This window comes from Cherax quadricarinatus, chromosome 22 (assembly GCF_038502225.1).
Source record: "Cherax quadricarinatus isolate ZL_2023a chromosome 22, ASM3850222v1, whole genome shotgun sequence".
NCBI classification, from domain to species: Eukaryota; Metazoa; Arthropoda; class Malacostraca; order Decapoda; family Parastacidae; genus Cherax; species Cherax quadricarinatus.
Genome location: NC_091313.1, coordinates 26,174,362 through 26,200,275, shown reverse-complemented (window position 1 = coordinate 26,200,275; position 25,914 = coordinate 26,174,362). Strand labels below are relative to the sequence as shown.

The following is a 25,914-nucleotide window of genomic DNA, read 5'->3' as shown; positions in this document are numbered from 1 at the left end:
ATGTTGGACACCACCACACACCCAGCTGTGTGGTGAATGTTGGACACCACCACACGCCCAGCTGTGTGGTGAATGTTGGACACCACCACACACCCAGCTGTGTGGTGAATGTTGGACACCACCACACGCCCAGCTGTGTGGTGAATGTTGACACCACCGCACACCCAGCTGTGTGATGAATGTTGGACACCACCACACACCCAGCTGTGTGATGAATGTTGGACACCACCACACACCCAGCTGTGTGGTGAATGTTAGACACCACTACACACCCAGCTGTGTGGTGAATGTTGGACACCACCACACACCCAGCTGTGTGGTGAATGTTGGACACTACCGCACACCCAGCTGTGTGGTGAATGTTGGACACCACCGCACACCCAGCTGTGTGATGAATGATGGACACCACCGCACACCCAGCTGTGTGGTGAATGTTGGACACCACCACACACCCAGCTGTGTGGTGAATGTTGGACACCACCACACGCCCAGCTGTGTGGTGAATGTTGGACACCACCACACGCCCAGCTGTGTGGTGAATGTTGGACACCACCACATGCCCAGCTGTGTGGTGAATATTGGACACCACCACACACCCAGCTGTGTGATGAATGTTGGAGACCACCGCACACCCAGCTGTCTGATGAATGTTGGAGACTACCGCACACCCAGCTGTGTGGTGAATGATGGAGACCACCGCACGCCCAGCTGTGTGATGAATGTTGGACACCACCACACGCCCAGCTGTGTGGTGAATGTTGGACACCACCACACACCCAGCTGTGTGGTGAATGTTGGAGACCACCGCACACCCAGCTGTCTGATGAATGTTGGAGACTACCGCACACCCAGCTGTGTGGTGAATGATGGAGACCACCGCACACCCAGCTGTGTGGTGAATGTTGGACACCACCACACACCCAGCTGTGTGGTGAATGTTGGACACCACCACACACCCAGCTGTGTGGTGAATGTTGGACACCACCACACACCCACCTGTGTGGTGAATGTTGGACACCACCACACACCCACCTGTGTGGTGAATGTTGGACACAACCACACACCCAGCTGTGTGGTGAATGTTGGACACCACCACACACCCAGCTGTGTGGTGAATGTTGGACACCACCACACACCCAGCTGTGTGGTGAATGTTGGACACCACCACACACCCACCTGTGTGGTGAATGTTGGACACCACCACACACCCAGCTGTGTGGTGAATGTTGGACACCACAACACGCCCAGCTGTGTGGTGAATGTTGGACACCACCACACACCCAGCTGTGTGGTGAATGTTGGACACCACAACACGCCCAGCTGTGTGGTGAATGTTGGACACCACCACACACCCAGCTGTGTGGTGAATGTTGGACACCACAACACGCCCAGCTGAGCCACACGACAAGCTGTGCCACATGAACAGCTGTGTTACACTCCCAGTTGTGGCACACATCCAGCTGTGGGGGTCATGATAGCTGTGTGGGTAAATAAGAGTGGGTTCATAATCTGATATATTTTTATCTATCCGTATAATCTTCATAGTTTCTCGTCATGTTTAACCGTAGCTACTCATTCTTTCTCAAACTCACTTATATATATACATATATATATATATATATATATATATATATATATATATATATATATATATATATATATTGTATGGTTCAGTGAGTTAGATTGTCGTGAATTTTCGCTCACCATGAGGCGGGATACAACACGGGTTCAATCCCCCGGCTATTCGCAGTGTTCTTATTGATTAAATAACACTCGTTCGTGGTTACAATAATATATATATATATATATATATATATATATATATATATATATATATATATATATATATATATATATATATCTCTGTGTGTGTGTGTAATACGTCTGTGTGTAATAAGCAGAAAACATTGCATTTACTCGAAAATTTAATCTCATAAAATATTAATAAATTGATGCAGGAAAATTGCCATGGTAGGAAGTTTTCTATTTTTGTTCATAAAAGTAACGGCGAGAAGCAAATACAAGTTTATATATTAATTTCGTGATGTTCAGACTGACTTTTTTTTGGGCAGTTTCGGAAATAATTTAGTTTTTGTTTGTGTGGCCAAACAATGTGTGAGGCCGGTGCTTGTGAGGTGTGTGAGGCCGGAGCTTGTGAGGTGTGTGAGGCCGGTGCTTGTGAGGTGTGTGAGGCCGGTGCTTGTGAGGTGTGTGAGGCCGGAGCTTGTGAGGTGTGTGAGGCCGGTGCTTGTGAGGTGTGTGAGGCCGGTGCTTGTGAGGTGTGTGAGGCCAGAGCTTGTGAGGTGTGTGAGGCCGGTGCTTGTGAGGTGTGTGAGGCCGGTGCTTGTGAGGTGTGTGAGGCCGGTGCTTGTGAGGTGTGTGAGGCCGGTGCTTGTGAGGTGTGTGAGGCCAGAGCTTGTGAGGTGTGTGAGGCCGGTGCTTGTGAGGTGTGTGAGGCCGGTGCTTATGAGGTGTGTGAGGCCGGAGCTTGTGAGGTGTGTGAGGCCGGAGCTTGTGAGGTGTGTGAGGCCGGAGCTTGTGAGGTGTGTGAGGCCGGTGCTTGTGAGGTGTGTGAGGCCGGAGCTTGTGAGGTGTGTGAGGCCGGTGCTTGTGAGGTGTGTGAGGCCGGAGCTTGTGAGGTGTGTGAGGCCGGTGCTTATGAGGTGTGTGAGGCCGGTGCTTGTGAGGTGTGTGAGGCCGGTGCTTGTGAGGTGTGTAAGGCCGGTGCTTGTGAGGTGTGTGAGGCCGGTGCTTGTGAGGTGTGTGAGGCCGGAGCTTGTGAGGTGTGTGAGGCCGGTGCTTGTGAGGTGTGTGAGGCCGGTGCTTGTGAGGTGTGTGAGGCCGGTGCTTGTGAGGTGTGTGAGGCCGGAGCTTGTGAGGTGAGGCCGGAGCTTGTGAGGTGTGTGAGAGAGTAGCTTGTGAGGTGTGTGGCAGGTGCTTGTGAGGTGTGTGAGGCAGGTGCTTGTGAGGTGTGTGAGGCTGGAGCTTGTGAGGTGTGTGAGGCCGGAGCTTGTGAGGTGTGTGGCAGGTGCTTGTAAGGTGTGTGAGGCAGAAGCTTGTGAGGTGTGTGAGGCCGGTGCTTGTGAGGTGTGTGAGGCCGGAGCTTGTGAGGTGTGTGAGGCCGGAGCTTGTGAGGTGTGTGGCAGGTGCTTGTGAGGTGTGTGGCAGGTGCTTGTGAGGTGTGTGAGGCCGGTGCTTGTGAGGTGTGTGAGGCCGGTGCTTGTGAGGTGTGTGAGGCCGGTGCTTGTGAGGTGTGTGAGGCCGGAGCTTGTGAGGTGTGTGAGGCCGGAGCTTGTGAGGTGTGTGAGGCCGGAGCTTGTGAGGTGTGTGAGGCCGGTGCTTGTGAGGTGTGTGAGGCCGGTGCTTGTGAGGTGTGTGAGGCCGGAGCTTGTGAGGTGTGTGAGGCCGGAGCTTGTGAGGTGTGTGAGGCAGGAGCTTGTGAGGTGTGTGAGGCCGGAGCTTGTGAGGTGTGTGAGGCCGGAGCTTGTGAGGTGTGTGAGGCAGGAGCTTGTGAGGTGTGTGAGGCCGGAGCTTGTGAGGTGTGTGAGGCCGGAGCTTGTGAGGTGTGTGAGGCCGGTGCTTGTGAGGTGTGTGAGGCCGGAGCTTGTGAGGTGTGTGAGGCCGGAGCTTGTGAGGTGTGTGAGGCCGGAGCTTGTGAGGTGTGTGAGGCCGGAGCTTGTGAGGTGTGTGAGGCCGGAGCTTGTGAGGTGTGTGAGGCCGGTGCTTGTGAGGTGTGTGAGGCAGGAGCTTGTGAGGTGTGTGAGGCCGGTGCTTGTGAGGTGTGTGAGGCAGGTGCTTGTGAGGTGTGTGAGGCAGGAGCTTGTGAGGTGTGTGAGGCCGGTACTTGTGAGGTGTGTGAGGCCGGTGCTTGTGAGATGTGTGACGCAGGTGCTTGTGAGGTGTGTGAGGCAGGAGCTTGTGAGGTGTGTGAGGCCGGAGCTTGTGAGGTGTGTGAGGCCGGAGCTTGTGAGGTGTGTGAGGCCGGAGCTTGTGAGGTGTGTGAGGCCGGTGCTTGTGAGGTGTGTGAGGCCGGAGCTTGTGAGGTGTGTGAGGCCGGAGCTTGTGAGGTGTGTGAGGCCGGAGCTTGTGAGGTGTGTGAGGCCGGAGCTTGTGAGGTGTGTGAGGCCGGAGCTTGTGAGGTGTGTGAGGCCGGAGCTTGTGAGGTGTGTGAGGCCGGAGCTTGTGAGGTGTGTGAGGCCGGAGCTTGTGAGGTGTGTGAGGCCGGAGCTTGTGAGGTGTGTGAGGCCGGAGCTTGTGAGGTGTGTGAGGCCGGAGCTTGTGAGGTGTGTGAGGCCGGAGCTTGTGAGGTGTGTGAGGCCGGAGCTTGTGAGGTGTGTGAGGCCGGAGCTTGTGAGGTGTGTGAGGCCGGAGCTTGTGAGGTGTGTGAGGCCGGAGCTTGTGAGGTGTGTGAGGCCGGAGCTTGTGAGGTGTGTGAGGCCGGAGCTTGTGAGGTGAGGCCGGAGCTTGTGAGGTGTGTGAGGCCGGAGCTTGTGAGGTGTGTGAGGCCGGAGCTTGTGAGGTGTGTGAGTCCGGAGCTTGTGAGGTGTGTGAGGCCGGAGCTTGTGAGGTGTGTGAGGCCGGAGCTTGTGAGGTGTGTGAGGCCGGAGCTTGTGAGGTGTGTGAGGCCGGAGCTTGTGAGGTGTGTGAGGCCGGAGCTTGTGAGGTGTGTGAGGCCGGAGCTTGTGAGGTGAGGCCGGAGCTTGTGAGGTGTGTGAGGCAGGAGCTTGTGAGGTGTGTGAGGCCGGAGCTTGTGAGATGTGTGAGGCCGGAGCTTGTGAGGTGTGTGAGGCAGGAGCTTGTGAAGTGTGTGGCAGGTGCTTGTGAGGTGGGTGAGGCAGGAGCTTGTGAGGTGGGTGAGGCAGGAGCTTGTGAGGTGTGTGGCAGGTGCTTGTGAGTTGGGTGAGGCAGGAGCTTGTGAGGTGTGTGAGGCCGGTGCTTGTGAGGTGTGTGAGGCAGGTGCTTGTGAGGTGTGTGAGGCCGGAGCTTGTGAGGTGTGTGAGGCAGGAGCTTGTGAGGTGTGTGGCAGGTGCTTGTGAGGTGTGTGAGGCCGGTGCTTGTGAGGTGTGTGAGGCCGGTGCTTGTGAGGTGTGTGAGACAGGAGCTCGTGAGGTGTGTGAAACAGGAGCTTGTGATGTGCGTGAGACAGGAGCTTGTGAGGTGTGTGAGACAGGAGCTTGTGAGGTGTGTGAGACAGGAGCTTGTGAGGTGTGTGAGACAGGAGCTTGTGAGGTGTGTGGCAGGTGCTTGTGAGGTGTGTGAGGCCGGTGCTTGTGAGGTGTGTGAGGCCGGTGCTTGTGAGGTGTGTGAGACAGGAGCTTGTGAGGTGTGTGAGACAGGAGCTTGTGAGGTGTGTGAGACAGGAGCTTGTGAGGTGTGTGAGACAGGAGCTTGTGAGATGTGTGAGACAGGAGCTTGTGAGGTGTGCTAGAAAGGAGCTTGTGAGGTGTGTGAGACAGGAGCTTGTGAGGTGAGTGAGACAGGAGCTTGTGAGGTGAGTGAGACAGGAGCTTGTGAGGTGAGTGAGACAGGAGCTTGTGATGTGTGTGAGACAGGAGCTTGTGAGGTGTGTGAGACAGGAGCTTGTAAGGTGTGTGAGACAGGAGCTTGTGAGGTGAGTGAGACAGGAGCTTGTGAGGTGAGTGAGACAGGAGCTTGTGATGTGTGTGAGACAGTAGCTTGTGATGCGTGTGAGACAGGAGCTTGTGAGGTGTGTGAAGCAGGAGCTTGTGAGGTGTGTGAGACAGGAGCTTGTGATGTGTATGAGACAGGAGCTTGTGATGTGTATGAGACAGGAGCTTGTGAGGTGAGTGAGACAGGAGCTTGTGATGTGTGTGAGGCAGGAGCTTGTGAGGTGAGTGAGACAGGAGCTTGTGAGGTGTGTGAAGCAGGAGCTTGTGAGGTGTGTGAGACAGGAGCTTGTGATGTGTATGAGACAGGAGCTTGTGAGGTGTGTGAGACATGAGCTTGTGAGGTGTGTGAGACAGGAGCTTGTGAGGTGTGTGAGACAGGAGCTTGTGAGGTGTGTGAGACAGGAGCTTGTGAGGTGTGTGAAGCAGGAGCTTGTGATGTGTGTGAGGCAGGAGCTTGTGAGGTGTGTGAGACAGGAGCTTGTGAGGTGTGTGAGACAGGAGCTTGTGAGGTGTGTGAGACAGGAGCTTGTGAGGTGTGTGAGACAGGAGCTTGTGAGGTGTGTGAGACAGGAGTTTGTGAGGTGTGTGAGACAGGAGTTTGTGAGGTGTGTGAGAAAGGAGCTTGTGAGGTGTGTGAGACAGGAGCTTGTGAGGTGTGTGAGACAGGGCTTGTGAGGTGTGTGAGACAGGAGCTTGTGAGGTGTGTGAGACAGGAACTTGTGATGTGTGTGAGACAGGAGCTTGTGAGGTGTGTGAGACAGGAGTTTGTGAGGTGTATGAGACAGGAGCTTGTGAGGTGTGTGAACCAGGAGCTTGTGATGTGTGTGAGGCAGACAGTTATGAGGTGTGTGAAGCCGGAGCTTGTGAGGTGTGTGAACCAGAAGCTTGTGAGTTGTGTGAGACAGACGGTTGTGAGGTGTGTGAGGCAGGAGCTTGTGAGATGTGTGAGACAGGAGCTTGTGAGGTATGTGAGGCAGGAGCTTGTGATGTGTGTGAGGCAGGAGCTTGTGAGGTTAGTGAGACAGGAGCTTGTGAGGTGTGTGAAGCAGGAGCTTGGGAGATGTGTGAGACAGGAGCTTGGGATGTGTATGAGACAGGAGCTTGTGAGGTGTGTGAGACATGAGCTTGTGAGGTGTGTGAGACAGGAGCTTGTGAGGTATGTGAGACAGGAGCTTGTGAGGTGTGTGAGACAGGAGCTTGTGAGGTGTGTGAAGCAGGAGCTTGTGATGTGTGTGAGGCAGGAGCTTGTGAGGTGTGTGAGACAGGAGCTTGTGAGGTGTGTGAGACAGGAGCTTGTGAGGTGTGTGAGACAGGAGCTTGTGAGGTGTGTGAGACAGGAGCTTGTGAGGTGTGTGAGACAGGAGCTTGTGATGTGTGTGAGACAGAAGCTTGTGAGGTGTGTGAGACAGGAGCTTGTGAGGTGTGTGAGACAGGAGTTTGTGAAGTGTGTGAGACAGGAGTTTGTGAGGTGTGTGAGATAGGAACTTGTGAGGTGTGTGAGACAGGAGCTTGTGAGGTGTGTGAGACAGGAGCTTGTGAGGTGTGTGAGACAGGAGCTTGTGCTGTGTGTGAGACAGGAGCTTGTGAGGTGTGTGAGACAGGAGTTTGTGAGGTGTATGAGACAGGAGCTTGTGAGGTGTGTGAACCAGGAGCTTGTGAGGTGTGTGAGGCAGACAGTTGTGAGGTGAGTGAGGCAGGAGCTTGTGAGATGTGTGAACCAGAAGTTTGTGAGTTGTGTGAGACAGACGGTTGTGAGGTGTGTGAGGCAGGAGCTTGTGAGATGTGTGAGACAGGAGCTTGTGAGGTATGTGAGGCAGGAGCTGGTGAGGTCTGTGAACCAGAAGCTTGTGAGGTGTGTGAGGCAGGAGCTTATGAGGTGTGTGAGGCAAGCGCTTGTGAGGTGTGTGAGTTAGGAGTTTATGAGTGTGTGAGGCAGGCGCTTGTGAGGTGTGTGAGGCAGGAGCTTGTGAGGTGTGTGAGACAGGAGCTTGTGAGGTATGTGAGGCAGGAGCTTGTGAGGTGTGTGATGCAGGAGCTTATGAGGTGAGACAGGAGCTTGTGAGGTGTGTGAGACAGGAGCTTGTGAGGTATGTGAGGCAGGAGCTTGTGAGGTGAGACAGGAGCTTGTGAGGTGTGTGAGGCAGGAGCTTGTGAGGTGTGTGAGACAGGAGCTTGTGAGGTATGTGAGGCAGGAGCTTGTGAGGTGAGACAGGAGCTTGTGAGGTGTGTGAGGCAGGAGCTTGTGAGGTGAGACAGGAGCTTGTGAGGTATGTGAGGCAGGAGCTTGTGAGGTGTGTGAGACAGGAGCTTGTGAGGTATGTGAGGCAGGAGCTTGTGAGGTGAGACAGGAGCTTGTGAGGTATGTGAGGCAGGAGCTTGTGAGGTGAGACAGGAGCTTGTGAGGTATGTGAGGCAGGAGCTTGTGAGGTGAGACAGGAGCTTGTGAGGTATGTGAGGCAGGAGCTTGTGAGGTGAGACAGGAGCTTGTGAGGTACACTACACAAATAACCCGCACATAAAAGAGAGAAGCTTACGACGACGTTTCGGTCCGACTTGGACCATTGACAAAGTCACACTAACAGAGGTGGAGCTGGACGGCTATAAATAGGCAGGAAGAGGTGGTGGTAGTAGTAGTAGTAGTAGTAGTACAAGAATTATATATAATACCGACAAGATGAAATTAAGACACATGTACAACACCCGGGCATCCCTATCTTTTTGTTATTTATGCTTGTGAGGTATGTGAGACAGGAGCTTGTGAGGTGTGTGAGCCAGGCGCTTGTGAGGTGGGTGAGGCAGGAGCTTATGAGGTGTGTGAGACAGGAGCTTGTGAGGTGTGTGAGGCAGGCGGTTGTGAAATGTGTAAGCCAGGCGCTTGTGAGGTGTGTGAGGCAGAAGCTTGTGAGGTGTGAGGCAGACGCTTGTGAGGTGTGTGAGGCACGCACTTGTGAGGCATGTGAGGCAGGCGCTTGTGAGGTGTGTGACGCAGGCGGTTGTGAGGCGTGTGAGGCACGCACTTGTGAAGTATGTGAGGCAGGCGCTTGTGAGGTGTGTGAGGCAGGCACTTGTGAGGAGGTGTGTGAGCCAGGCGCTTGTGAGGTATGTGAGGCAGGCGCTTGTGAGGTGTCTGAGGCAGGCGGTTGTGAGGTGTGTGAGGCAGGCGGTTGTGAGGTGTGTAAGCCAGGCGCTTGTGAGGTATGTGAGGCAGGCGCTTGTGAGGTGTGTGAGCCAGGCACTTGTGAGGAGGTGTGTGAAGCGGGCACTTGTGAAGAGGTGTGTGAGCCAGGCACTTGTGAGGGGGTGTGTGAGCCAGGCACTTGTCTACCTGGAGGGTATTCCGGGGATCAACGCCCCAGCGGCCCGGTCCATGACCAGGCCTCCTGGATCAGGGTCAGCAGTACCAGCCTCGTTGAGGAGGGCCTGATCAACGCGGCTGTTACTGCTGGTCGCAGGTAGTCCAACGTACGAACCACAGCCCGGCTGATCCAGCACTGATTTTAAGTATCTCTCCAAATGTCTCTTGAAGACAACTAGGGGTCTATTGGTAATTTCCATTATGGCTGGTGGGAGGCTGCTGAACAGTCTTAAGCTCCAGACACTTATTGTGTTTTCTCTTAGTGTACTAATGACACCCCTACTTTTCACTGGGGGTATGTTGCATCGCCAGCCAAGTTTTATGCTTTCGTAGGGAGTGATTTCTGTGTGCAGATTAGGGAATAGTCTCTCCAGGATCTTCCAGGTGTAGATTATGATGTATCTCTCTCGCCTGCGCTTCAGTGAGTACAAGTCAAGTGCTTCCAAGCGTTTGCAGTAGTTAGGTGTTTGGTGGAACTTATATGTGCAGTGAAGGTTCTCTGTACATTCTCTAGATCTGCAATTTCACCTGCTTTGAATGGTGATGTTAATGTACAGCAGTATTCCAGCCTATAGGGAACAAGTGATTTAAAAAGGATCATCACTGGCTTGGCATCTCTTGTCTTGAATGTTCTCATTATCCATCCCATCAGTTTCCTCCCAGATGTGACAGTGGCATTGTTGTGATCCTTGAAAGTGTGATCCTCAGACATTATACTCCCAGGTCCTTTAGATTACTTTTCCGCTCCGCTTGTGAGGACGTGTGTGAGCCAGGCACTTGTGAGGTGTGTGAACCAGGCACTTGTGAGGAGGTGTGTGAGCCAGGCACTTGTGACGAGGTGTGTGAGCCAGGCACTTGTGACGAGGTGTGTGAGCCAGGCACTTGTGACGAGGTGTGTGAGCCAGGCACTTGTGACGAGGTGTGTGAGCCAGGCACTTGTGACGAGGTGTGTGAGCCAGGCACTTGTGACGAGGTGTGTGAGCCAGGCACTTGTGACGAGGTGTGTGAGCCAGGCATTTGTGACGAGGTGTGTGAGGAATGTCTTAATGTCAGGAATAACTCTCTGCATTATATACATTCACACATACATGCACATGTGACGTACTAATCTTCCTTGACTCATTGTCACTCGTACCACCACCTCCACACCTGCTGTCCAACACTCTGCATTTTAATACCTTGATAGGTCTTTATAATATGTACATAACAATGGCATACAACATAAGATGCTAAAACAAAGAGTTCGTGCCTCACCTGTTTTGTGATTTACCGGGAATTATTACTAGGCCGATCATTTATTTCAATAAACAACTCGTGTACTGGAAAAAAAAGCCACACGAGAGAAACCACGGAACGGGTGGGATTTGAACCCATGGAGAGTGTTTCGTAAAACTGCAGGCCAGTGTGTAAACCACTGCGCCTGGGGTTTTACGACTCACTCGCCATTGATTCAAACCCCATCCGTTCCGTGGTTTGTTTGCATTCGTATGATTACGATTTCGCGAGTCATATGAGACAAATCTCCATTACCCCATAGATACGAACAAAGTAACCCCACAGGGGGTAACTGACCCAGGTTAGGGACCCCTGGAATGGTCTCAACTGTGAAGAATTTTAGGGCACCATTTTTATTTATTCATATAATCTTTCAATGAAGAGGTGCCTTGAAGCTGGTGAAAGGGTTCTTGATTTTGGGTTATTCTTCCCTGGATCAAATATAACTGTCTCCCGGGCACTGTATGGTCATTACGGATTTGGCGCAACTCCTTGAATGTAATATAGTAATGGGTCCTTACAGCATGGAGAGTGCTGCCACCCAGTCCACACTCTTCCCTGACGGGAGTGCTGCTGCTGCTGCTGCTGCTGCTGAGGAACACTTCCTTAACCTCCCGCCTGAGGGACATAAATGCCTTGAGGATTTTTGGAACAGCTTGCCCCTAGATGGTGAGTGTAAAGACTTCATCATTTATGATAATTTCTGTTATATATATATATATATATATATATATATATATATATATATATATATATATATATGTATATATATATATATATGTATATATATATATATATATATATGTATATATATATATATATGTATATATATATATATATATATATATATATATATATATATATATATATATATATATATATATATATATATATACAAACACTGATCTCTGGCTGAAGGAGACTCGAACCTACGAACCTTGGAACAAGGTACGCAGTGCATTACCATTCTCAGTGTTTGTGTATATTTCGCCTGCTCTTGCGAATTCCTTGCATTGTTAAAATCTCTAGTAAGGCTGATGCATGCAGGGGATGAGATGGAAAGCTGTAAGCCTTCTCCCTAAAAGCTGGCTGCATTGGATCAACGTCTAGCACAAGCTGGACGCTAAGGTATTGGTCCAGTGTGGTGAGAATGGCAATGCACTGCGTACCTTGTTCCAAGGTTCGTAGGTTCGAGTCTCCTTCAGCCAGAGATCAGTGTTTGTGTATATTTCACCTGCTCTTGCGAATTCCTTGTGTGTGTGTGTGTGTATATATATATATATATATATATATATATATATATATATATATATATATATATATATGAATGCTGCTTTTTAAAAATGCAAGTCACATGTTTGTTCTCAAATTTATAATAGTCATGTAAAAATGCTAGAAACTGCAGTGATGCTGATAATGTTGTATTATTGGTTAAAGGTACCAATGTGATGCAGTCTCATAATATGACAGGAGTGGAAGCAAGTGGTATTTATGATATGATGTGCTGCTGAAGTGTGACCAAGGCAATATTTATGAAGGGATTCAGGGAAATCGGTTAGCCGGACTTGAGTCCTGGAAGTGGGAAGTACAATGCCATCTGAACCGTGATGTCAGCGTAAGTTTGGCAGGACAGTGATTGAATGAATGACGGTGAAAGTGTGTCCTCTTTCTTCGGGGGGTCACCTTACCTCGGTGGGAGACGGCCAGTGTGTTAAAAAAATAATTTTATTATTTAAAAATAAAATATATTACAAAATTTTTGCGTTGCCTGCAGCTTCACGACACAATAACATTTTCTCTAGTATAAAACTCTGGAGGTTAAAGAGAGTGCGTCATGACCCGAGCTGCGGGTGTCCTCTCCAACGACCCAGCATTCACATTTCAACGCCTTCCATGAACGTACCACCGACTTGACTCGTCTACATAAACACACACACACGGGGCTAGCGGTTGTTCCTGAATATAATAATACTCTGCCCTCGCCATCTGTAGGACCCATTCGGTTTTAACGCCTTATTATAACTATAATCTCCTCACCAACCGGATATTTACGTGCACAGGTCTGTCGCAAGATATCTAAGCGAGTACACACAATCTTTTTCAACTCTTCAATATCTAGTACGTTTTGATCACATCTCCCATGCGTTTTCTTTGGTTAGAAAGTGTTGTTCGTTTAGCCTTGTCTCGTAAATCATGACCTTAGTTTTGGGTCCAGTCTAAGGCAAATCGTTCAACTTTCTCGATCTGTAAATGCTGCATTAGGCAAGAGCTCTGGTGTCGTGTACTAGATATCTGATTCTAGAATGTGTGGTGACTCCTTGACAGCCATGAGTTCGTGAACAAGTGTTGCTCCTTCCTTGTGTGTGTGTGACCTTGTTATGAGCGTGTTGCCTTGTTATGTACTATCTGGCTGGGAATATTGGATCTGTTATTGTGTCTTTTTATTTTATGTCAAGTACTGCATTTACTCTCTGTCAGGTGCTACATGACTTAAATACTATAAAATATGCGATAAACATGATCATGTGTATGAGGCTAGGGAGCCATTGCACCAGTCAACTATTGGTTAAAAAGCGTGTCCTAGGAGCTATAGCTTGTTCTCACACACAAATACAGTAGCAAGCTAATACAAAAGTGATTGAAGAATCTTACAGTGTTTGAGGCATCTTCCAGCACGGAAGATAACACCGTCCCTCCCACCCTCTCTGAAACAGTTATTTTCTCCTTCGATTTAGTCAATACTTGTCATCTTTACTCTCGACTTCTGCTGGAGTTATCGTGCTGCTATCATCCCTGGCTGTTACCTGTGCTCGTAGAGGCTGCACTTCACCTCCAAACTGCTTATGAAGATTGTATCAGTCTCTTTTAGCCTTCATAATGCTGCCTGCTGGTTGAGGCGGATTTTTGAAGGCGAGGAAACACATGGAGGAAGAGGAAGAGGGGATGAGAAGGGAGAAGTGAAGCAAGGAAGAGGAAGAAGGGAGAGGGTACATGGGAAAGGCTGACAGGCGGTGAAGAAGAGGAAAGCAAAGAAAGAAAAGAAGAACATGGGAACTAATATGACGTTGAAGATACCAAAATATTGTCAAAGCAATTTACAGACGCTAACATTAGCTTGAATTATTAAAAAAAAAAGTGCAAATAACTTATAACAAACAAGCCAGTTCAAGACTGTCTTCAGGGCTCTGGTGGCCTGGTGGTTAACGCTCTCGCTTCACACGGTGAGGGCCTGGGTTCGATTCCCAGCCATAGAAACATTGGACGTGTTTCTTTCCACCTGTTGTCTATGTTCCCCATCAGTAAAATGGGTACCTGGGTGTTAGTCGACTGGTGTGGGTCGCATCCTGGGACACTGACCTAAGGAGACCTGGTCACAGACCGGGCCGCGGGGGCGTTGACCCCCGGAACTCTCTCCAGGTAAACTCCAGGTAATACCGCTACATAATATTCGTACTGTATGACCCGAGTGGGTTTAGAGTAATATTTAAAAACACTGTCAACACAGTCGACACTGTAGCAATCAACACTAAACCTCGTAGCAAAGTTGATGAAGCTGTGTACTTTACAGCCTGTAAACAATGTCCGGAAAATCATGTGCGGGTGAAATAAGCTTCAGTAACCGAGCGTGTGGGAACAATGCGAGAATGTTAAGAGGTGTGTCAGTACTGTTTACATTGTCAGCCAGTCAGGAGCGAGTATTAAGGGGCGTGTCAACATTGTTTACACCCCCGCCTTAATACACGCTCCTGATTATCTAACACTGTTGACACCCCCATCCCCTTAGAAGAGGCTACCGAAGATGTGTTGCCTTCTTTCGTCTCCTCGACTCTGACGCAACATCAATTTCAACAATTGGAAATCGCCGTTTAATTTGATAACTATATAGAAGCAAATTAGTATAAACACATTCCTGCCCAAATCAGTGGTAATCTCTGCAAAACGCTTGACAAATAAAGTTGCTGCCTTCTTCTGTACTAACTTTGTCTTCCTAGTGGAAGCCCAAAGACGCAATTATAACTTTTCTGTCTCTGTTCTTTATATATGTATGTATATATATGTATATATATATATATATATATATATATATATATATATATATATATATATATATATATATATATATATATATATATATATATATATATATATATATATATATATGTAACCACTGTGAAAGAATAGTGAAATTCCAAGCGCATTCGTGACTTCTCACATGTGAGAAGTCACGAAGGCGCTTGGAATTTCACTATTCTTTCAGAGTGGTTGCTTTGCATATTCTGATATCACCTGTTGACTGTGATCTTATTGCATATATAATAATAATAATAATAATAATAATAATAATAATAATAATAATAATAAACATACAGACTACTTGGTGCAATAATCGTGGACAAGCGATAAAAGATGCAAAGCAATCACAAGGGAAGTTAAATGATAGATATCATTTAACTTTTCCCTGTGGTTGTTTTTTAAGCATATTACATGTGCAGGAGTGTACTGTAACGCCACTTGGGACTCGCTGTACTGCTGGCCGGCGACACAGGCTGGGAGCACTGTGAACGAGTCTTGTGCTACCGTCTTCAGTGACGTGCCTGACCTCTTACACTACCCTGATGGTGAGTCCCTAGCTGCCTCCTCCACTACTATACTGCCCCCACTACTATACTGCCCCCACTACTATACTGCCTTCACTACTATACTGCCTTCACTGCTATACTGCCTTCACTACTATACTGCCTTCACTGCTATACTGCCTTCACTACTATACTGCCTTCACTACTATACTGCCTTCACTGCTATACTGCCTTCACTACTATACTGCCTTCACTACTATACTGCCTTCACTGCTATACTGCCTTCTCCACTACTATACTGCCTCCACTACTATACTGCCTGCACTACTATTCTGCCTTCTCCACTAATATACTGCCCCCACTACTATACTGCCTCCACTACTATACTGCCTGCACTACTATTCTGCCTTCTCCACTAATATACTGCCCCCACTATTATAATACTACCTTCGCTACTATACTGCCTTTTCCGCTACTATACTGCCTCCACTACTATACTGCCCCCACTACTATACTGCCTTCTCCACCTCTGTACTGCCTCCTCCACAACTGCACTGCCTCTTCCACAACTACACTGCCTCCACCCCTATATTGCCTCCTCCATCACTGCACTACCTTCTCCATTTTATTTTTGTATCCTCTTTCTTCTTCGTTCCCCTCTCCATTTCTTCTACTCTTTATTGTACCATTACCAAGATACCGTCACTGCGTGACATCGTCTCTGAAAGATTTAAGAGTACGGGCACTAAGTCTTGAAGAAATAGTTTACTGGCGACAAGTGTGAAGACTCCAACACAGGTTGCAGTGTTTACTGGAACAGCTCTTCTCTCCGTGTAGAGCTTTAACAAGTCATTCATAGGTTACAGTTAATACAAATTCTCCTTAAGGTGAGGCGGAAGCAGAAGAGGCGAGACCTCTCAACGGATGATGGTCACCTGAGCCGAAATCATTACATGTGAACATCAAAGGTCGAAGGTTACCGTGTCTGTGGCGAGAGTAGAGGGCAGTGCAGCAGGTCTGCTGGTCAACACCAGATCTGGAATGAAGATTTTGACACGTACAACATCTAAGTATCTTTATTTGCAGACGTTTTGCCACCCAGTGGCTTTACCAGTGCAGTTCAAGAATGTGAAGCCTGTAGAACTATGTACAGAAGATGAGCTATATCAGTCCATCAGCGAAGTCTTGAAGACTTCGGTGCTGTTCACCAACTCTAAGGCCGAGGGACTGATTACTTCATCTCTTGTATCTAGTTCTACAGTCTTCACATTATGTTCTTAAATTGTATTGATAAAGCCACTGGATGGCGAAACGTCTACAAATGAAGATACCCAAATGTTGTATATGTGTCTAAATCTTTATCTTGTCGTCATTGTATACCATTCATGTACAGATCTGGAATATTGTCTAATCGCGAGTCTGTTCTTCTCCTTTAATATAATGTGTCCTTGAGGTTAGCTAACATCATATGACTGTAAATTCACCTGTGTAAATTTCTTCTATTTGTACAGGGATTACAATGTAAATGTTAAGAAAAAAGATTCACCTTTGTACCAGCACTGTACCATGAGAGTTCCGTTACAGTGTACTATTGCAATATAACATGACAGTGCAGCATGACAATGTACCGTGTACTTGCAGCGCTGGCGTACCGTGAATGCGACGTGTCAGGGTCCTGGCTGTGGGGTAACTGGACCAACTACTCCCAGTGTCTGAGCGTCATCGACCACCAGGTCAGTCTAGGTCACTACAGGTCAGATTACGCCACCACAGATCAGTCTAGGTCACTAATGCTCATTGTAATGCGCTACAGGCCATTAAAAGCCACTCCAGGCCATTATAAGTCAAACCATACCACGGGCGGGATTGAACCCGCGGTCAGAGAGTCTCAAAACTCCAGACCGTCGCGTTAGCCACTAGACCAGCTAGCCACAATAAGATTCGTCCAACTAGGTATATTTCTACACCATAGGAAGGTTAGCATAGGCACCATTGTGACCACAAATGCAAGTTTTTACAGACGAATCTCCAGCTAGCGTGGCCGTGACGAACTCTAGCTCAAGTCCCCTCAATACCGTCAACATGACTCACGAAATCGTAATGACATGACTTGAGCTAGAGTTCGTCACGGCCACGCTAGCTGGAGATTCGTCTGTAAAAACTTGCATTTGTGGTCACAGTGGTGCCTATGCTAACCTTCCTATGGTGTAGAAATATACCTAGTTGGACTGTTGCAGCCGCAGCAAGCAGCAACAAGGCTGCTCCTATATTTTGCCGTCCCCTGGGCCTATCCGAACTCCAGTGATGGCCAAATTGCAAGTACTGCTGCAACAACATGCAAAAAACCTATAGTGACATAAAAACTGACGGTGACGACAACGAAATGGACTAAATATGACAAAATAGGGACCGGCATTCAAGTATCAGACCTGCTGCCAGACGTGAACCAGACATGAGACGTTTTCCACTACAATGAAATAACTGACCTCCATATCAACTGCACCAGTGTTCAACGGGAAGACAACATGGCAGAAAACTTGATCAACAAAACTCCAAGGAAATGACAGGTCTGTAGGACTTTTTTCCTCAGTGCCAAACGAGGGAAAGAATTGAGCATTTAAACATGGCTGACCGGCATCCAAACAGCAGCTACTGCCAGACGTACAACTAGCGAAGTGAAATTCTCATCTTTACTGACGTTCATCTGTTGACAGTAGCATCATATCTGTACCACCATCATATCACCTGTATCAGTGCTAACGAGAGGGAAACACAGGAGACATCGTCAAATCAACAGTACAAAACTCCAAGGTTATGGGACGGTTATCCCTCAGTGCCAGTCGTGAGAAAGAAGTGAATAGGTAAACAGTCAAGGTTAATGTTTTAGTAGTTGACCTATATTCAGCTGACCAGTGTACAGTGAGAGAATCATAGCAGAAAACGCCAAATATATCTATAAACTCAAGGAAAGTCAGGTTGTAGGTGGCGTTTACTTCCCTCAGTGTTTTAAAAATGGCCGAGTCAGCAGACCAGGTCAGGCAGTCAACAACACGACACAACCCCCGATAAATGGAATTGAGGGGGATTTGGAAGGATAAAACCATTGATTAAACCTTTCTGGTCTACCAGAATTGAAAGGAGTTAGAAGTTAATAGGTGAAGCCGGACTGTGAAGTGAGGTGGGAAGGGGAGTGTGTAATAAGGGGTTAACTGAAAGGGGTTTGTGAAGTTAAGGGAAAAGTGAGCAGTGAAGAGGGCTTGGAAGAGGAAATTTTACTAGTAATTCAGTGGTGATTGCTAAAGCAGATACTAAGTGTACTAGGGACTGGAAAAGAGAAATAAATATTATTGTATATGAGTAAAAGAGCGAAGAGTGAAAATGGCAGGCATTAGGGGGGTACAGGCTGCAATAATTATATTTATCTTTCTTCTTCAATTCCACGAAGAAAGAAATCAGTCATGGGGGCTGGAAAAGGTGAATGGAGTAACAGCGCCCTGGACAGTAAAAGCCCAACAGTTGCCATCCTACCAGAAAAGTAAATGTCACTATCGCCGCAAGGTATGGCAACACCGCATACCCAAATAAAAATAGTGGCACACAGCTCTTATTGTAGCGCTCTTAAGTGGTGATATCCAAATTACTCCAGGACCTCAAACTATTGTGCAGAGGCAAAACAGACAGATAAATGACGGTGATAGTGACGGTCTAGTAGCTAGGAATGATAACCTTAACTCCATATGTAATGCATACATAGGTCAATATGAGACAATACAGCCATTATTATCTCAAACACTACCAAACAGGTGCATACACTGTACTAAAGTACGCATGAAAAACAGAAAAGGCACCTTATGTAAAATATGTAAGGGGTGGGTGCATGATGGATGTATGTACAATTATAGCAACGGTGCCAGAATTCATTTTGTGTGTAACAAATGCACTTTGGCACAGTTACCCTTTAGCAGTGATGACATTGATTTACCTAATTTTAATACAAATGACCCATTGCCATATATTGATGATTATGATTGTTTTATGAAAACAGGCCTTCACTTTATTCATGTCAATGCAAGATCACTTCTTCCTAAATTGGCAGAGATTAGGATTCTAGCTAACAAAATTAGGGCGGCAGTTATAACCATCTCTGAATCCTGGTTGGATGATACGGTGACTGACGACGAGGTCAAAATAGATGGTTACAATATAAAACGCTTAGATAGGAACAGAAAGGGTGGTGGAGTATGTGTCTACATTAGAAATGACTTAGCTTACAACCCAAGACCTGATTTAAATAACAATAAACTGGAGATTCTATGGTTTGAAGTGCTGCTTCCCAAGACCAAACCCATCTTAGTAGGAACTAGTTACCGCCCTCCTACCCAGGACCAGTTCTTAGAAGACTTTTCCAGAGTATTGTCCGGATTTGAAAAAAAATGCGAGACAATAATACTGGGCGACTTCAATATCTGTTTTCAGCAGTAAAATAACGGGCTATGCAAAAGGTATAAGCAAATTCTAGGTTTAAATAGTTACACTCAACTAATTAATACACCAACCCGGATCACACAGTTCTCAGCCACCCTAATTGACTACATACTCTGTAACCGCTCTGAGAACATAGTCAGTCAGGCGTCATTACCACAGGTCTTCGTGATCATTTCATCATTTATTGCACCAGGAAAATCACTAGGGATAGGATAGGCCTACACAGGACAATAAAAATGAAGTCAACTAGAAACTACAGCAAAGAAACACTGGTAAATAGGCTACACAATTGTGACTGGACAGTGATAACAAGTTGCACGGACGTAAACGATGCCTGGGAAAAATTCAAAACAATGTTCGCTACCATCCTTGATAATATTGTACCAGTTAAAGAGGTTAGGATTAAACGAAGAACTGAACCCTGGATGAATGCTGATATATTAGATAATATGAAATTCAGAGACAAGCTGCAAAAAAGATTTTAAGCAAGCAGACAGGATATTGCAGCACTAAATGAATTCCAAAGGGTGAGGAACAGAGTACAGAGACTTATAAAAGGAGCAAAGGCAAAGCACTATTGCTCAAAAATTGAAGAGTATAAGCATAACCCCAGAAAGCTCTGGCAACAACTAAAACAGTTGGGGTATAGCCATAAGCCAGTAGATAGGTCTAACATAATACTCACTATCGATAATGAGGTATGCCACGAAACATCTAAGGTGGCAAATTGCTTTAATTCCTACTACACATCTGCTGCATCAACACTAGTAAGTAAACTACCAGCTGCATCAAATACCTTTAACACAGACTCTGACAAGTTTCAAACATACTATACCAATAAAGGGGTAACCCCAAACAGTTGTCAACTAGTAAGTGTATCTCATGACTTTATTCAGAAAGAACTAAGCAGGTTAAACCCAACTAAGAGCACAGCCCCTGATAACATCCCGTCTAAGTTCCTAAAAGATGGTGCTTCTGAACTGTCAATCCCTATTGCTCACATAATAAATCTATCAATCACCACTAATACCGTACGGAGGGGTTCAAGGAGGCCAGAGTTACTCCTATCTTCAAGAAAAATAGTAGGTCAGATGTCAACAACTATAGGCCTGTTAGTATACTCAGTATAATAACCAAAATTCTAGAGAGGGCGGTGTACTCTCAAGTAGTTAAGTACCTTAATGACAACATTCTCCATAACTATCAATCGGGCTTTAGAAGATCTTACTCAACCGACACCTCCCTAATTAATCTGATGGATTACATAAGAACTGAAATGTCAAAGGGGAACCTCATAGGTATGGTAACCTTAGACCTGCAAAAGGCCTTCGATACTGTCAACCACAATATATTATGTAAGAAACTTTAAGCTATCGGTATAGGTTCTGTAGACTGGTTTAAATCCTACCTTAGCAACAGGAGACAAATTGTCAAAATTAACAAAACGGAATCAGAACCCCTGCCGATAACATGTGGAGTTCCCCACGGTAGTATTCTGGGTCCCTTATTATTCTTATGTTATGTCAGTGACATGCCTATCAGTGTCAAGTGCAAACTCCTACTGTATGCAGATGACAGTGCCCTGTTAGTGTCAGGTAAAGACCCACAAGATATAGCTAATGTTTTAACTCTGGAACTGGAGTCCTGCAGCAAATGGTTAGTAGACAACAAACTATCATTACACCTCGAGAAAACTGAAGCCAATCTCTTTGGCACGAAACATAAACTGAGAAGGGTAAATAATTTTAATGTCCAGTGTAATGGGGAGCCCATCACTTAGGTTTCATCAGTAAAATATCTGGGAATCCCCTTTGACCCATGCATGTCAGGAGAATTGATAGGGAACAGTGTAGTAAAGAAAGCGAATTGCCAGACTGAAGTTCCTGTATAGACAAGCACAGTGTCTACCTACTGAGGCTCGCAGGACCCTATGTCTAGCCCTTATACAATGCCATATGGATTACGCTTGCTCTTCATGGTACTCTGCCTTGACAAAAAAACTGAAAGATAGACTGCAAATCACCCAGAACAAAATCGTAAGATTCATCCTGGGGCTGGGACCAAGAGAACATGTAGGCCAGGATGAATTACAGCAGTTGGATATGCTGAATGTTGAAGACAGAGTAAAACAACTGAAGCTAAATCATGTTTATAAAATTGCTCACAAACAGTGTCCAGAATATCTTGCTGTCAATTTTGTCAAGGTTGGGAACCAAAGCAATCATAGTACTAGGGGGAGAGAGCACAACTTTGTAGTACCCACAGTCATTGGCCAGGCTTCAAACACCTTTTATTGTACAGCAATAAAGGAATGGAACAGACTACCCGCACATGTCAAAGCCAGTCATAGCATGAACCAGTTCAAGAAGAGTGCCAAAAGGTGTCTGATGAATGAAGCTACAGATTATTATTATTATAATCAAAAAGAAGCGCTAAGCCACAAGGACTATACAGCTTGTAGCTACAGAAAGGGAGGGGAATATTTTTTTATTTTTTTAGCTAACATACGTGTAAATTTTACCTTATTCTTAGTAATGACCCTCGTATTGTAGATAGTCTTAATGACCTTGGTGTAGTAGATAGTCTTTTTAGTATGATAATAAGATGTTATCTTCATTGTAGAATAATAAGAAAATATTATAACCTTTATATTATAATAATAAGGTAATAGGACCCCAATGGAAATAAGTCACTCTGTCTGACTTTTTTGGGTTATCCTAGGTTCTCTACACATATGCTGCTATGTATGATAATTCTATGTAACTGTATTTGTGTATACCTGAATAAACTTACTTACTTAATCTTGTTGTGGCTAGCTGGTCCAGTGGCTAACGCGACGGCCTGGAGTTCTGAGACTCTCTGACCGCGGGTTCAAACCCCCCGTGGTAAGGTTTGTTTGCAATCGTGTCATTACGATTTCGTGAGTCACATTATAAGTCAATATATATCATATAACAGGTCATCAGAACCCTCTATATAGAGTCCTTGAGAGATCACAAGCCTCACTATAGCTCATTGTAGATCCCTATAGTTTACGTCATTAACACAAACTATCAATATAGGGGTGCCTCAGGGTAGTGTCCTTGGCTCACTATTATTCCTCGTATATATTAAAACCCACAAAATGCCTTTTAGTAACTTAATTAAATCAGTTTTGTTTGTGGATGACACAACATTTGTCACATGTAATCCAGATCGGTTGTCTTCAACAACATAGTCAACGAGCAGCTCGTAAAGATTCCTTCCTGGATGGCAACCAACAAGACCTACGTGTTGTTTGGGAATAAGTTCAAAATATTAATTTCAACCTAAAAAAAAATTCACACAGACAAAAAAAAAAAGGGAATTTTTTTTTATATTTACCTTGACGGCAACCCGAAATTCAGCAGTCGCATCCAACAGATGTCTTAGAAAATGTTCAAATCTGTGGAAATTCTATCAAAAACAAGTTATTTTGTTCCACACACAACAGTACTCACTCTGTACTACTACCATTCAATATATACTTACTTCACTTACGGTACTTGTGGTTGAGGCTCTGCTACAGCAAATCACCTGAAACCTCTTGTTACCCACCAGAAATCAGCCGTTAGAATAATGATCCAGTCAAGTTCCAGGCAACACCCACCCACACTGTTTACCTGCCTCACCATAAAACACATCCACACTTACTACTCTTCATTATCTATCTATCTACCTATATATATATATATATATATATATATATATATATATATATATATATATATATATATATATATATATATATATATATATATATATATATATATATATATATATATATATTATATATTATATATTACGGTCCTGTGTATCAGCAGCAGCGGTGTTGATCCAAATATTGGCATTCATAGTGATGTTCTCACTATCACCAACATATGTAATAAACACAGGTTCTACTTCAGTGTTAACATATGTGAACATAACAAGCTAGCTACCTCGGAGAGTGAACAGTGACGGCTCATATTTATTACAACTGACGGAAAAAGAATTTAAGCCACAAAACTCCGTTTAATCACGTCACGTGTGCGCTTCCCACTGAACATCATAATGGAAATAAAAATAGTTACGTCATATGCAAATTGGGAGGCAGAAAGTCATGTTAAATCACGTCAGGCAAAAAAAAAAAGTCACGTTAATTAAAGCCAGTTGCAAAATTTGGATTGAGAATAATATTCAATGTTGGCACGTAAAATAACAGAGAGTCAGCGTTTATCTCACATTGTAGAATTAGGTTGCTAGGCAAATGGGGTTTAAAGCCTATCAACTACACGAGGATCATTAAGGCTGCATGGTAACCTGTTTACCACACGACAAGAATACTTCAGTCCTTAAAAACAGGAATTAAAGTAAACTCTCACTGTATATAAATACATTGAGAGAAATGCACCTCTCAGCATATATATCTTCTGTGTGTGGAATTAGTGAGGAATTTATACATTGTAAAATATTCTTTAAACTGTAACGTGTGCGTGTTACTTCAAGAATATCCCTGGCAACGATAATACCTTGATTATATCCCTGGGAACTATTATACCGGAATTATATATCCTTGGTAACTATTACGACGATTAATAATCGTGCAGCATTTAAGGAGGCTATTAAATCTTATAAGTGGTCAATGAAGGCACAGTTTATTATAGGCATGGCTTAAAGCAGCGCTAATTTAGGTTAGGTTAGGTGGGTAACTCTTATGAACAAATATACGTCAAACAAAACGGTGGTTAGAACAGTGCCGAGGCTGGAACAATATTGTGGGTGGAACAACATCGTGGCTGAAACAATACTGTGGCAGGAACAATATTGTGGGTGGAACAACATCGTGGCTGGAACAATACTGTGGCAGGAACAATACCGAAGCTGAAACAATACCGTGGCTGGAGTAATTCCGTAGCTGGAACAATACTGTGGCTGGAACAATACTGTGGCTGGAACAATACCGTGGCTGGAATTATACAGTTGCTCGAGCAATACCATGGCTAGAACAATACCATAGCTAGAACAATACCGTGGCTAGAGCATTACCGTGGCTAGAGCAACACCATGGAACAACACACCAGTAATTCCTAACCAAGAGAAGAAACTTCACACGACGTTTCGGTCCCTCCTAAATACACAAAAAAATTATATCTAGAAAGATACATCAGTGTTACAGAGACTGACTTACATTACTTGTTTCTTTCGTGGAAAAGCCCGGAGTTATTTGAGCATTTCGGTCGATTCTCGACCATCGAAACGTTACAGTGGTCAGTAAGTAAGTTTATTCAGGTATACACAAATACAGTTACATAGAATTATCATACACAGTAGCATATGTGTAGAGAACCTAGGATAAGCCAAAAGAAGTCAGACTGACTTATTTCCATTGGGGTCCACAATAAGACCATCAACTAGGTCCACATACCACCACTTGTGAGACAGTGGCCACCACTGCCGTGGTCCACCACTGGACCATGAGGTGTAGCAACTCACATGTCTGGCTACATCTCAGCCATAGCGCTGGCACCAATAAGCGTCTCATCTTATCACACAAGAAGCCCGTCAGCTTTTTTCCTCACTACCCTGACGACTAAACTAAGAAGCTGGTAAGCGATGATCAGGCGAGGCCCAGAAATACGCTTCCCAGATAATGTAAGTATCAGCACGAGACCAATCAACTAATGCTGGTCATCGCCATAACACGAGCCTGGTGTTGGCCCACAACGCTGCATATATCCGTGTTACGGAGCGGCGGGGCAGCTGGGCGCTGGGTTACGGTGATTTAACAAGTCATCGATCGTAGGGTCGACCAGCGCGCGGGCCTAAAACTTTATAGGTAAGATTATGCTAATTACAGCCCTTGCAGCCCTCGCAACTTCCTGCCATTAATTAGATAAAAATAAAAGTGCAGCTTCGGGTAAAAAAAAACATCAAGAATCGTCTGAAAGCGACAGTCTCTTACTTTCACCTGTTCTTCCCTTTTCAGACACACACACACACACACACACACACACACACACACACACACACACACACACACACACACACACACACACACACACACACACACACACACACACACACACACACACAGCTTTAAGATGTACGTTGAAGCAGGGAGAGTGGACCTAGTAGCGACCAGGGAAGAGGAAGGTCCAGGAGCTGTGAATCGACCCCTGCAAATACAAATAGGCGAGTACACACACACACACACACACACACACACACACACACACACACACACACACACACACACACACACACACACACACACAATACAGTTTCAAGAGTAGATACGATAAGGCCCACCAATAATGCCGTCGATTGTAGCTTAAGATGCTGGGCCAGGAGCTAGCCGAGACTCGACCCATCCCCCTCACCGCAAACACAACACAGTGAGCACTCAACAGTGATCCATCACAGCTTTGATAGAAGACCTCTCCGCCTGCTGATAGTGAAGGGAGCAGCGTGACACACAGTGAAGGGAGCAGCGTGACACACACAGTGAAGAGAGCAGCGTGACACACATAGTGAAGGGTGCAGCGTGACACACATAGTGAAGGGAGCAGCGGGACGCTCATAGTGAAGGGAG

The 25,914-nt window shown here is 46.0% G+C and overlaps 1 protein-coding gene across 1 annotated transcript in view; it reads left to right on the top strand.

Moving 5' to 3' along the window:
• The first annotated feature begins 607 nt into the window (after positions 1-607).
• The window catches only part of LOC128689852 (calcitonin gene-related peptide type 1 receptor-like), a 53,310-nt gene continuing 28,003 nt past the window's right edge, over positions 608-25,914 (top strand). Inside the window, exons 1-5 of the mRNA XM_070087697.1 lie at positions 608-895; positions 9,638-10,014; positions 10,784-10,929; positions 14,754-14,879; positions 16,479-16,570. Of these exons, the coding sequence (XP_069943798.1) occupies positions 608-895; positions 9,638-10,014; positions 10,784-10,929; positions 14,754-14,879; positions 16,479-16,570 (1,029 nt within the window). The remainder of the gene's footprint in view (positions 896-9,637; positions 10,015-10,783; positions 10,930-14,753; positions 14,880-16,478; positions 16,571-25,914) is intronic.